This window comes from Sciurus vulgaris, assembly GCF_902686455.1.
Source record: "Sciurus vulgaris genome assembly, chromosome: 8".
Classification (NCBI taxonomy): domain Eukaryota; kingdom Metazoa; phylum Chordata; class Mammalia; order Rodentia; family Sciuridae; genus Sciurus; species Sciurus vulgaris.
In genome coordinates this window covers 5,445,058-5,459,646 of record NC_136468.1, presented here as the reverse complement: position 1 = coordinate 5,459,646, position 14,589 = coordinate 5,445,058, and the positions used below count along the sequence as shown (strand labels likewise).

The 14,589-nt window shown below is 37.4% G+C and overlaps 1 protein-coding gene across 20 annotated transcripts in view; it reads right to left on the bottom strand.

Moving 5' to 3' along the window:
- Positions 1–14,589, bottom strand: part of KMT2C (lysine methyltransferase 2C) — a 266,222-nt gene that overhangs the window by 47,792 nt on the left and 203,841 nt on the right. For 17 of the 20 annotated variants that reach the window (XM_079151029.1, XM_079151018.1, XM_079151036.1 and 14 more), the window contains 8 exons: positions 12,950–13,069; positions 9,397–9,527; positions 6,491–6,671; positions 2,465–2,569; positions 2,091–2,138; positions 899–1,027; positions 690–722; positions 480–599 (listed from right to left, as the gene is read on the bottom strand). In XM_079151029.1, coding sequence (XP_079007155.1) covers positions 480–599; positions 690–722; positions 899–1,027; positions 2,091–2,138; positions 2,465–2,569; positions 6,491–6,671; positions 9,397–9,527; positions 12,950–13,069 — 867 coding nt within the window. The remainder of the gene's footprint in view (positions 1–479; positions 600–689; positions 723–898; positions 1,028–2,090; positions 2,139–2,464; positions 2,570–6,490; positions 6,672–9,396; positions 9,528–12,949; positions 13,070–14,589) is intronic. The other 3 variants (XM_079151037.1, XM_079151019.1, XM_079151026.1) reach the window with 1 other exon arrangement.

The following is a 14,589-nucleotide window of genomic DNA, read 5'->3' as shown; positions in this document are numbered from 1 at the left end:
CTCCACAATTGTGTTTACTTCATTAAAGAATACTAAGAATAGTTTTAGAGAACAACAGTCCTGGGTTTGAAGCTTAATTCTTCTCATGAGCAACCCTCAGCATGGTGTCTGCAAGGCAGTAACTATTCAATGTATGCTAACTTTACAAGAGAAACAAATTGCAGTCTTGTCTTAATTTTCATTACTTGCAGTTCAGCCCTGAAAACCATTTTTAAATATTCCAGTTTATTTGTGAGTTCTAAATATCTTATTGTCTGGGGATAAAAACTAACCACCAAAAACTAACCACCTACAGACTTGTACAGGGATGGGGGTGTGGGACGCAAGTTAGTATTTTTCTGCCACAACAAAAGTGAGTTTTCTATCACTTTGTACTTGTGTGGTCACTAAGAAACAGGACACAATTTGCTTATGTATGCATATACACATATACACATGTGTCGAGGACACAGAACATCCTTGTGCAAACTGTAACATACCCTGATTGTGTACTGGCAACAGCTGTGGTGCAGTGGGAGGCTGTGGCAATGGAGCTGGTTGAGCGGTCACAGGGCTAAGTACTGCGGTGAACAAGTCCTCGACATCCTTTCCTCCCAGCTCTAAGAGAAAAATAACAATGGTAATAAGATTAAAAGACCAGTGGATGGAGAATGCAAGTCGTATAAACTGAAAATTCAGAGCACAAATACCTGGAATTTTATATAACTTTCCAAGAATTGCTCCTAGAATAAATAAAATAAATATTAACAACATCTAATTCATTACATTGATACAAAATAGCATTTAATTGATACAGAAATTATGAAAACAGAAGTCAAATCATAAGCATGCAGAAATCCTTGAAAGTCATATTTACTCAGGTCTTTTAGAAAGCCTAGATGTAGGGCAAATATTTTACCATCTGTGACCATTTTGTCTAGCTCAGGACTGAGGATTCCATCTAGCTGCTCTTCGCTTAATGGTCGTGAACTCTGACCAACACTTGGCTGAGGCAAAGAGGAAGGATCATCAGCAATGGGACCAATATCTAAAAGAGCAAGGTAAATAAATTAAAAGGTCAATTCAGGATCATCACACAAAAGGTACAGTGCTATCTTTGTACATTCCTATACAACAGTACAACTAAAACAGATAAATGAAGTCTATAGTTCTGAATTAATTGGGATTCGTGTATCAATTTGGATAGTCCATTAGTAAAAATCAGGTACAATGTATCTGTGAACTTAGATACCACCTGATCTTTTATTGTTTTCCTCTAGTACTAGGGATGGAACCCAAGCCTTGTGAATGTGAGGCAAACACTCTATCACTGAGCAACAGCCCCAGTCCTAAAGTTGTCTTTTAATCAAAGTAAGTACAAGTCCTAAGGAACAAAAGAACATACCTGCTTTTAACTTGATAATTTCTGCTAAAACTAAACCCTATATTAAGTCAGGAATCTAGGAGAAGCCATTATACAAATAATTGCCTTAACTTGAAAACATCAAATGTAACATCCAATTATCATATGTAGTTTCATATGTGAAACAGAAGGGAGAAGTTTTACTATAAATTAATAAAAAGCTCTAAATTCCCTATTAACATTTAATAAACTTTATCCTTTATAGTTTTAATTATAAATTATTTTAAAATATTCTGTAGTCATATTCTGAAAATATAAATTATGTTTATAACATTGTAACATCCTTTGTCTCACACATGTCAGTATTTTCAGCAACAGTCACAGGTAAATGTGGTCTATCATGTATTTTTTTCATGCTTTCTCAGTATTATTACTCTTAAAAAGTAAAAATTTAGTCTGCTGTCATTTGATCCTGCATTAGGAACTAACTTAAACATCTGGGTAATATTACAAATTACATATCAATAAGAATAAAACCATTCATTTAAAAATATTTACTAAGAAAGTAATCCAAAGCACAGTACAGTTACACAATGCTTTAGCGGTACACAAAAGGGAAAAGCCAAGTGTGGGTTAGTGATGAATCAGCACGACTAAAGTATGCATGCACCTACAGGCTGCTTCAGCTGAAACCACTACAAAGAAAGACTACTTCTAGTCAGCGGCCATCCATTGCTCAGGTTCTTACCAAATGGAAAAGGTGAGTTCTCAACCTGGAAAGTGCATAAATCAAGACCTACAAGACCCAAACCAAATAAAATGGATGGTTACCAGAGGAGCGAGAAGTGAGGGAAAACGCAAACACATGAAGAGGCCCAACACAGCAAGGCTGTAGGGCACCAAGCCTTGCACCTGGTGCAACAGAAAGGCAACAGATGGACCTGCTGCACTCCTACATCAAGAAAGCCAGGGCAGACCAAGTAAAATGCCAAGTCCCTGGGCAGAGCCCAAACACAAAACAACCAAAATCCACTTAGTTACTGGGAAGCAGGCTAAGATTGCACTGGCTCCACACACACCTCATGTCAAGACAGCAATCAGGCAAACAGGGTTGGCACATACCTGAATGATCAACCGACTTTGCTAGGTCATCTGAGATCATTCCAAGAATGTCATCATCTGTGTTTAAGACTTCAGAAATATCAGCCAGAGGGTCATCAGCAGAACCTAAACCCAGGAAACAAGTTTTCAAATCTCAGTGTTTTCCTAGACATTAAACTCTAAAATGCCCTCATTTGTCCAGTGTATGCATTTACTAATACCTGGAGTACAGCAGATGCTGAGGCAAGTGCTAGAATGATAAAAAAGTGACCATTATTAGTTCTAAAGTAAGGGATTTTTCATAGCAAAGGACATTAAGTTTTGAATAACAAAAACATTAAAAATTTAGTATATTTTTGTTTTGTGATTGATATGTATTGACAAAACGAAATTTAAAGTAAAGACCTACAGGCAATAAAAGTGAGATAGAATGCTGTAAGAACCAAAGCCAAAAAAATTCACTATGTGAGTGTTGTCTATAAAAATGACATCTAGGAAGAAAACAGGTTAATAAAATGTGAAAAGCAACTCAATTATTTTGAAATTCCTAGCAAAACATAAGCCAGGTACCATCTTACTTCTGGCTTTGCTTACTGATTGCTCATTCTTCACTCATTGATTAGAACACCATTTAAGTACTGACAGACACAATCTATGGGTTATGTATCTGGTGCTGTCCCAAACACTGGAAAAAGCCGGCAGGGATTAAGGCAAAGGACCTGCAGTTAAAGGGCTCACTTTCTCATGGGGAACTAGACAATAAGCAAAGGATGCCATATAATGAGAAAAAGGATCCAAATAAGCTACAGGGATGCTGCAGTGGATCCCACAGTAAGGGAAGAGCTGTCCGGTAAGAGGACAGAACAGACCCAAAGGAAATGAAGGAGTCCTGGGCACAAAGATGGAGAAGATGTGTCAAGCACATGGAAAGCAGCTGTACCAGCCCTGGCCAGAGAGGGGCTACTGACCCAGGAGGACACCTGTGCTCAAGTTAATAAAGGCAAAGAGTGGGAGGAAACAAGCAGCAGCTAGTGCAAGATTATGCAGAGTTTTGTGGATCATGTGAAGACTGGGCTTTATCTAAAGTGCAGGGAAGCTGCTGGAGGGCGGGAAGACTGAAGGCCAGGACTGCCATGAGCAGAGCACACTGGAGTGGGGCGAGTGTCTGCAACACGAGAAGCCTGGAGACCTGCTGCAGTTTCAGTGAGTGTCGAGTTGCACTGCAGAGATGGGCAAAGTGAAGGAAGAAATGTTGGCTTTGGGATATATTTTGAAGACAGGCAAACCTGTGGACAGAAAGGATGTGGAATCAAGAAAATAAAAAGTCAAGGAGGATTCTAAGGGGTTTTGGCTTAATTAAGGCTTTTTGGCTCATTTAGGCTAACTTTAGAAATCATACTACCTAATCAGTTAAAGAACATCTGAAATTTTTAATCCATCTCAAGTGTGTTTTTACTTAACAATAAAAAGCAGGGAGGCATATACGTAATCCTCCAGATCAGATACCACTATGAAACATACACAGTTTTGGTACCATTAAACATACACTTCTCAAATAGAATTCATACAAAAGAACATCATAGTTTTTCAAATTGAAAGCTAAAATAAGTTTTGTACCCAAATATTCAGAAAGATTTTGAAGAAATAAAATTATGACAATAATGTGTCTAGGTAACAGTGCATTTGCAAGAAAGAGAGTCTGGACAATCCTTTGAGGGGTCATTTAGTGGTTTCCTGTTGTCTTCAAGTAATGCAATTCTACATGTAACTACAAGATTTTAAAAGGATGCTTAAAAAGTATGTTGTACCTTCTTACAGTAAAAGATTTTTATATCTTATCAACACATCATTAAAATTAATCTAATGGGCTATACTGAACGAGATGTCAGTAAAAAAAAGAAAACTTTCATTTGTTAATTTTTCATTAAAAAGGCAAAGACTGGGTCAAATGGAAAGAATATTAAATTCAGGTTTTGAAATGGGTGCTGTTCTAGGTATCCAAGTTTTAGTCTTACTAGACAATCATTATTCGTTGACAGTTTTGTGGAATAAACAATCAAAGGAAAAAAGAATAAAGTAACATATCAATGCCTTTCCTATCACAATACACCCTGTGTCACAGCTTGGATCTGAGGTGTCCACCCAAAGCTCCTGTGTTAACACAGAAAGTCAAATGAAATGACTGAATTGTGAGAGCTGTGACCTCATTAGTCCATGCTAGTCTGAATGAGCTGACTGGGTGGTAACTGTAGGCAGGTGGGATATGACTAAAGGAGGTGGGTCACTGGGAGTGAGCTCCGGAAGTGTTGTTCTTCCCTGAAGTCCTCTCTGGCTTCTGCTCTGCTTCCTAACCTAGTCATGAGATAAGCAGTTCCTCCCACCCCATCACTGGGCCCTTCCCACATATTGGAATGCCTTATCTTGAACCCAGAGCAAAGGAGCTGGCCATCTATGAACTGAAATAGTGAACTGAAATAGTTAACTGAAATAGTGAGCCCTAAATAAACTTTCCCTCCTCTAAGTTGTTCTTGCCAGGTATTTTGGTCAGAGCAACACGAAGCAAACAAAAACATTCTATATCCAATTTTACCTTTTCCTTATAAAACACAGGTGCAAATAACTTCTATATAAGTCTTTAAATGGCATGTCATGATATGTATAAAACATCCTTTGAAGACCCACAAGTCTTTCTTTTCTTTTTTTTTTTGTACAGGGTCTCTCTAAGTTGCTGAGACTGGCCTCGAACTTGTGTCCTCCTCAGCCTCTCAGGCTGCTGGGATTACATGTGTACCCTCACATTTGATTCATTATACATCATTTAAACAGCACACTGATAAAGATAAAACAATAGTATATAAACGTTTGATGTAAAAGTTTTCTGGTTTTGTTTTTTTAAATACCTACTAAGGGTAAAGAAAGAACATGGACATTAGTCAAGTGTATTCACCACTCACTGCCCAAGATGAGGTAAACGAGATGTGGATATGCACACAAGAAGAGGTAAGATTGCTTATAATTCTTTCAATAAGTCAAACAAAAAATAAAAGTCTGTACAGGTGATCCCTCAGTATTTGCAGGGGACAGGGTCTAGGTACCCCTGCAAATACCTAAATCCACAGATGCTCCTTTAAAATGTCCCTTAGTATATGCAGGCATGAAAACGGCAGCTGCAGAGAACCTGCTGTATTTCCATACAGATCAATGCTAAGTCAACGAAACTATAACTACTTAATAACAAGACCGATTTTTAGTAGAAGGTTGCCTTAAAATTGTTTTCCAGAATGAATTTATAAAATTAAGAGAAAAACAAATGTAAATCAACAGCAAAAGAAAGTTTGTCAGAAAAAGCATTAATTTATAACTGATAATACTTAAGTGGGGGAGAAAAACACTGTGATCCCAACTCTTACATATCCAAATGATTCTTCATAGTTGCCATATTCTCATGAACAGAGGTAGCTTTGACTATGTGAGGCAGTATCTGGAGACATTTTTGACTGTCATGACCTCATGAGACCAGAGATGCTATTAAATATCCTACAAGACATGGGAGAATCTCATTCCCACAACAGATACCTGACCCACACTGTCAGAAGAGGGTAACCCATGACTGTGGGCAATATATTTTCCTGGATTAACACAGTCTACCAGCAAGTTTCTTACTGTGGCAGTCTTTCTGGTTTGCCTCTGTTTTGAATCTCTTTGGGCTATGTAATTAAAACAAGTATACCTTACCAAATTGAAGAATGTACTTACAGCTCACCAACTACAGCCAAATTATACCCCTTTACATTGTCCTCAGCAAAGTGTAAACCAAATATTTTCCTTCACGACTCTGGATTTTGAATGCAGATATACAGGTAAATTAACTTGCCAAATCTTATAGAACTTTCAAATTAAAACAGTTGCATTTACTGAATGTAAATTATACATTAATAAAGTTGATCTTTAAAATGCATAGGAAGCCAAACAAAAGCATATCTGAGGTTTAATCACAAAGAATGTAAATGTCACAGGACGTAAATACTTGTTAATTATTCTACATACCCTGCGTTCCAGGTTTTGCTGGAGCTGAGGATGAACTAAGCAGTGGATCTAAGGATGGATCCAGGAAACCTGTACTCATGTTTGTTTTATAGGAAAGTTGAGCCGCATCTTCTGTTAGATTATCTAAACTCAGTTTGTTTTGTCTACTTGTATCTAGAAGATCTTTTCCAAAGAAAGCTTCCTAGATAAAGATAAGCACATGAGAAAATGATTAGTTATAAAATTCTAAAAAGATAACATTATTCTGTCATCATTTTTGACAAGGAAATAGAAATAACAGAAAAACTTTGTATTTAACAATATATAAATAGAGAAATACAGAAAGAACAAAGAAGAATTCTGTGAATTCTTCTATGTAGATTCCCCTTATATTAAAAATAAGATTTTTTGATAGCTTTACTAGAGACAAATAAAAGTATACAACTATAAACACAAAATTATATCAAATGTGTTTCTAGCAATGGCAGGATAATAATTCAATTCCGGGAGATTAAGGTACAATTAAATTTAAAAGTTGACAGATTTACAATACCATCGGCACCTTAATTCATATTATAAGTAACACTAAAACTTCATGAATATTATTAATATTTACAGATTACTTGCAAAGTATAGCACAAGACTTTGCTCTACAGCTTTAATATGTACACACACAGGTAGATTTAGTAACCTCATGTTGATTCATGTAGCCACACAGAGGATTTACACTATAAATCTGAAAGAGGGCTCTGGAAGCCATTTTAACCATACCATGTGTGCAACACCTGCAGCTATTCTGGCTTCCTGTTCATCCAGATAAACTCTTCTGCATCTCTACACACTTCCCCTGTTTTAGCGGGTGGTGCTTCCAGCTGGGTTCCTAGTAATTCCAGATTTCCCCAAAACTTCTCAAAGATCAATACAGAGTCGACAAGAAGGAAGCACTCAGAACCTCTTTTCACATGCTCTCACACAATGCTCTGCTTTAGTCTATTTCCTATTATATGGCCTGCCTGGGAAAAGGACCTTTTGTAGAAAATGATTTTGCAGTAGCTATAAACATTTAACACACTACTGCCAAATACACATTAACTTTTAAAAGGGTGCCCTGCAGAATTTTCCATAATATCAAAAGGGAAAGCAGACTTGATATTCAACAGAGGCACATGACTAAGTAAATCAGAGGTACTCATAGTATAAAAATACATGTTTCAAAAGTATACAGAGCCAATGCTCTCAAGAAAAGCCCTAGAATACATTACTAAAAGAGAACAGTTGAATGGTACATCCAAAGTATGCAGAGACCATTATAAGAAAGTAAAAAGAAATCACAGAAAAGTTCTGAAAGAAAAAAAAAAGTTCTGAAAGGACATACAGCAGAATGTCAACAATGCTAACTTTTAAAAGGAATTTGAAGGGTTGAAGTCTGGTGGAGTGATGGTACATTTGATTTGAAATTTTCATACTTTTTAAATAAACAAGGTGTTTTACTATGAAAAAGCACTGTGAAGATCCACAACACTAGAACACTGGATGGAAAATGGCTCGCTTCGTGTGCAGCAATGCTTTTATCACCAGAAAAAATGCTAAAGAGCAAAAAGAAAGAAGTGAGGGAGCCCAGTGGGAACAGAGGTTAAAGTAAAGATGAGCCAAATGAGAGCTGGGTCTACTTCCTGACCAATAAAATTTCTGTATTTGAAAAAAGATTCGAAGATAGGATGACAGGGTACTTGAAAGGAAAGGGGGAACTAAAACAGTGGTTAAGGATATGTAAAAGTAAGGCAAGAGTCAGGTGCTCAATATACATATTCTTATTGAATCTCCAACCACTACCACGAGGTTGCTATTGCCATTATTTTACAGGTAAGAAAACCAGGGCAAAAACATGGTGAATGGAACAATTAATTAGTAGCAGAGTGGTATTTAAACTCAGGACTCTGATTTGAATGACTGGACTCTAAGGTGAACATGGTCATTAGGATGTTAGTACTCTAGTTACTAAAAAAGAAAACTGAGCAAGTCCTACCATAACTGAAAGAGTGTATTTTAAACCAAGTTTTAATAGCTAACTGAAAAATCAAGTTTAAAAAAATGAATACAACTCATACAAGTATCTACATAGGCCATTGTTCTGCAGAGGGAACATATAAGTTATAGTCTTATACAATGAACTACATGGACACTCAGTGACAGTCTATTCCAATTTAACTTTTATGCATGAAGAAACAGAAGTTCAGAAGGAAGAATAACATGCTCAGGAAATCTAGAATTAGCTGGTGATAGAGCAAGATGGTTCGTCTCAGTCCTATGTTTAGTAGAGGCTCTTTCTAATGCACAACTTTCAATTCTTCTGCGACTTAATGTTTACAAGATGAACTAGAAAGATTACTTTTATTACAGTCTATTTATAAATTATAATTTCTTCTTAACTGAGAGATAGCTTTCTAGTACACATTTTGGAGCTCCTTGGCTTAAGTCTTTGCTTACTAGGCCTCTAAGAAAAGCAGCAGACAATTATTAAAGCTGTAACTTCTGCTGATAAAAACTTATCTTTGTTCCATAAACATAATTACCACAGGGTGCATTTGCAAAGGGAAATGTCAACAGGACTTGGGTTTGGCACATTATACAAGTGTGAATGGTTTAAAAGACAGCTTTTCCCATTACAAAGTGAGCTTGTTGTGGTTTAGAGAATGCTCAGAAATGAACAGGTAAGATGAAAAAAATTTTGAAAAGTATCAAAGTGCAGAAAAAAAAAAAGTGGGGGCAAATGTTAATTCTTATGAGCCTGGAAAGGCATCTCTGATGATTAAATGAAAACAAGTAGAACATTAGCAAAAACAATGAGCCTGTTTTTAAAAACTCAATACAATACAAAACATTTCCTCAACTAATGCTATATAACATAACATAAAACAAAATGTTACTTGTAAGTAGGCAGGGAACGTTTCTTCAAGCTTATTTTTCCTTTTTCGGTATCTCTTCTTTATTTTTTCAGTACTTTCAGCAACAGAAACAGATTCGTCAACTAGAGCGTCTGGTAACTGCTCACTCCAGCCTGAAATGAGAGTCACACTCATGTGCATTCAAATTTCAGACAACGCCTCCCGAGGAATTTACAGCTGTTCAAGATGCATAGTTCCATATGAACTAATGAGCTTTTGTGGCACAAAATGATCTCAAAGCAAGTTTATTTGTAAGTATTAAGCATCAAAAAATTCCATTTCATGTCTATTTAATACTACTACTCCTATGTTTTCTATTCTTGCTTAATTACCACCATTTCCTTGCAAAGCAAACACTTGGTTTTTTAATATAACATTTTGGGTACAGATTAAAAACAACAACAACAAAAATGGAATGCTCACAAGTATGAGAAAAAAGCTCCTCATATACTCCCCTAAAGGACACTGAGTAGGTATAACCTTTTTTGTAAAGTATAATGAGAAAGGGAACAAAAATCTCTTTAAAAATGTGTACCTTTAATTCACCAATTCTAAGTTGGGAAATTTACTGCAAATGAGATATTTCTAGTATATACACACCATGAAAACATAACTATAAATATGTTCATAGATAGGAATATGTTCATAAATATGCAATGAACACTCATTTTTAAAATCTGAAAATGGCAACAGAACAAAACACTGGACTGTGAAATCAGCAGGAAAACAAGCGAAACACATAGGGCAGATGGGTGAGCACCCAAAGGCCAGCATGGCGAAGGGCAGGGCACTCAGCGTATCTCTGCTGAGAGCCAACACAGGCGATTCTGCTGCTGGACTACGTGGGTAGACTAACTCTTCTGAAAATAACAAAACATTTCTTAGACTAAAAGTTAAGGTAAATAATGATCCACAGAAGCAATCAGAGACGAAACACTCTGAAACTTGCTGAAATCTAGTGACCTAGAACTCCAGTTTTCAGAGCAGAATGCAGACCAGAAGACAAAGGTTAAGGCTGCTCTCCAAGATAAAAGGAGTAAATGGAGGTATCTTGAGAGAAGTGGGGTCAGGAGAGATTCCATTCTGGGACCTGTCTGGATCTTGTATCTCTCTCAAATGCCTGTGTACAAAGCCTGGTTGCCAGCCCTGGAACTCTCAGGAGGTGGAGGAAGCTTCGAGAAGTGAGGCCTCTGGATCTTCCCTCTGCCTTGCCTTTGCCACGTGTCCCTGCCACAATGTGCCTCCTCATCCTGAGTTCAAAGCAACAGGATCAGCTAACCATGGGCCAAAATCTCCAAAACTATGAGCCAAAATAAATCCTTCCTTCTGATTTAATTGTTTCAGGCATTTTGTCATAGTAATGGAAAGGTGATTAAGACAGGATATGTCAAACAAGAAATACAGCCTGCCCACCCAAACCACCACCCACCTCCCCACTACAAATAACCAAGAAAACTGCTCATCATCACGTCACAGAATTTGGTGCTCAGCCCAAAGGCAAAAAATGTAACTCTTCCCTGAGAGTTCAAAAACTCAATACAGCCCCCAATGTGTAAACACCTCAGTTTATAAAACTTGGGTGAACAGAAATACTTCAAACTAAGAATGTAGCTAAAAGTGTCCCGTGGGTAATAATGGTATCTCATGCTCCTGGAAGTAACAAAGCCAAATGTCTGGAAGAGCCCACATTCAATACAGTTCTTAATAAAATTCAGAGAATGTCCCCCAAAACATGAGTTTACAGTAACTAATAAATATGTGTGTCTCTCATACAATGAAATGAAGCACTAATAGACAGAGACAACAGATCTAAAGAGTAGAATCAGACATGTAAATGCTTCAGAAATTTTATATCTTAAATCAGATAATTACACAAAGGAGTAAAAGAAAACAAAGTAGAAGCTTTAAAAAAGAAACTCAAGTATTAAAACATCAAAGAAGAAATTCAGAAAAGGAAAAATTGCCTATGAAATTAAAAACTCAATGGTAAGTTTTGATTAGACACAGATGAAAATACATAATTAAATATGTGGCTCTAAATAAGTTATCTGGAGGATAGAAGAGATGAAAAACAACAAGTTGCACTGAACATAGCTTCCGTGATTAGGGCTTATTAAAGCCATGTAAGGTCATATTAGAAACGTACTAAAAACCATCAGAGCTTCCTGGAAATGGGTAGTAATTTCTGATCTTTATGAATTCACCTGAGGTCAAAACTCTATAGGACTTGCTGAAATATTCTCCAGTCTCTCTGCATCATATATTAAACATTTCAAAACATGTAGTCACACAGACCATAGCATGCAGATAATGACATCTGCATCAAAACCACTTCATAAAGTGAGGAAACAGAAGTGCATTCTTAACTGACAAAGGTAAGCTTGAGCTCAAGCAATGAGACTGTCTTTGACAGAATGTTCACTGGAAGATGTGTTTACAAAATACTACAATTTTGTTAAGAATTGTTGGGGTATCCCATCACTTTCAAGTTCCAAGTTATATGCAAAGTAGCTAAGGGAGGCAAAGGAAGGCCTTTGCTGAGATGACCAGAATGCAGTTTATGTAACCAACTGTTTCTCAGTTCCTACAGTTCATATTTAATACAGGAAATATACTTAATATGAGGGGGTGCTTAAAAAATATTTATAAGGGAATGGGAATTATAGCTCTGGGTAAAATGTATACATAGCGGGCACAAAGCCCTGGGTTTATTCCCCAGCACCAAAAGTAAAAGAGGGTTTAAAAAATAAACAAATAAATAAAGCACCTCAAAGGAATATAGTTTATTGAATTTAAACCATTTCCTTATCAAACTTGACTGCTATATACTAAGTCTGAAATCTACAGGCACTCAAACCTTTTGCCTCGGTAAGAGGCAATAAGGTAATGACAGTAGCATTATTTAAAATAGTACTTTTCAATATGTGATGGGCTGACAGATCTGGCTCCATGAGAATGTTATAGGCCACACTCTAAGGGAAATGACTAAACAAACTCCATATTGCTCTGAGACTCCATGTTATGTAGGAAATAAGCTTCTCCCATGGGAACACCCCGCCTCTGTGCCCATCATCAGTTACTTGGTGTGACATGTTTAATAATATACAATGGCAACTCCTATGTAGTAAAGAATTGCTCTCTTTTGATTCCTATTGCTCCTTAACAATGTACCATGTGAACGGTGATTGTGTGGATGTTAGAACCATTCTTTAGTTTGTACCTAGGTAAGGGTCAGTTTGACCCACTTCCCCCTCTATCGATGATCTCATGATGTTAGTTTGTAATTTTGAATCATAGCAACAGACACTTATGATAGATGTGATTTTTGGTATAAGAACCCCTACAACCCTGTGGTTGGGGCTGTTCTCCCAGTAGCCATTTTTTGGGGCATTGTGTGAGACAGTCAGCTGGCTGGCTTAATAAAGACTCTCAAATTTGGACTTCTCAGTGGTGATCGGTCTGTTCTTAAGTTGCGCCCCATAACAAATAGAGGTACCAAGATCAGGGGTTATATCAAACAAAATCAGTACCATACCATCATCTCTGCTAGGTAACTGCTCAGAAATAGAGCCAGAGGAATCTTTTCTGATCACAGATCTCTTGGTTTTTCCTTGCCCCGTTCGACTTCTTTGCCGTACCATGAATCCACCAATGCCTATCCAAAAAAGAAATTGGGTAAGCACATAAATAATTAACTTCTCTCTATAGTTCTAGAGTAAGTAGGACAAAATTTCTTTGTCTTTAACAGAGAAGCATTTTCCAAAATTTAAACTGGTCTAATCCAAATCAACAACCTCGTTTTTACATAAAAGAGAAAAGGGTGGACATAAGTAAAAACTAAATGTCAAAGCCATTGTTATCAATAATCAAACAAGAATTCAACTCTGCTAAAGAAGAGAAAGACTTGTATGCAGGTCCTCCTATAAACAAGGCCAAGCAGGGTTGGAACCACAGATTGTACTCATGTGTCTATGCAACAGCTCACACCCCACAGTATCTGTAATATTGAGGATAATCATGATTCTCACAATAGCTAGAGAACAGAAGATACAAATGTGACCAGATAACACAAGAATGCTTCAGGGGACTCTGTCTAGCATGAGGCCCTTCAGACAGGATGCACAAAGTGCTGTGGTTAAAAGCTCAGAATCTGGAGCCAGGCTACGTAATTCTGTTCAATAATTAAATTCGGGCAGTTTAACATTTCAGTGCCCCAGTTCCCTCACTGGTAAAATGGGGATAGCGTGCAGTATATCCTCATATCCATGTCCTAAGTACAAACAAACTAGTACACGTGAAGCGCTGAGTCAGAACAAAGTGCTGTCACAGTCAACATGATCAGCTCTGGCCAAACGATGGTCATCAGGCAATCACTGTGTGAACTCAGGGCCCCTCAATTAAAGGGACAACTTCCCAGGAGTCACAGAAAGAAAACAAAATGAAACATCCAAATTCCTGAGGCAATCTGCAGTGTCTGCCTGAGTAAGAACACTTGGAGACCTGGTGACTAGGGAGAACCAGGCAGAGCACACCACTATGAAGACCTGAAGGAAACAACCCCTAGGCCTTACGGTGGGTGTGGTTCACCTGCAAGGAAGACATGTTTGAGTCCTTGCAGAACACAAGTACCCTTTCCTGACGTTTCACAGGGATTCAGATCACTCTCAATAAAATATAAGCCATCAGAAGAATAAAGACTGTACTGATTCAATTTAATACCTCATTTACTGGTAAACAGATATTAATAAATGATCTTTAAAAAGCCTACAACTTTTGTATTGTGATGGTTCCACAATTTTTTCCAGTGAGGTAAATACAATCTGACAAGCAAGGCAATTTTCCTCTCTGCCCCTAAGAAAGACAGGAAATAAGGAAGTTCTCAATCTGCTGGGTACTAAGGGGCTATGAATACCAGGAGTAAGAACTTGCTCATTCACCTTCATCCTGTACTCACTGGCATTCCTGCATAAACGCTGAAACATTCTTTCAAAGTAAAAACATCAGAAAGTGAATGTTGAGAAATAAGAGAGACACAGCTCAGCAGAGACACAGGCATGGTCCCGGAGAGCGACTGTGGATAAAACCAACCCAGCAGAGCATCTTAAAAGAATGGATATCTGGAGTAAGGCAATAATGACGACTTATTACTATATAAACAGTCGACCTGAAGAATGT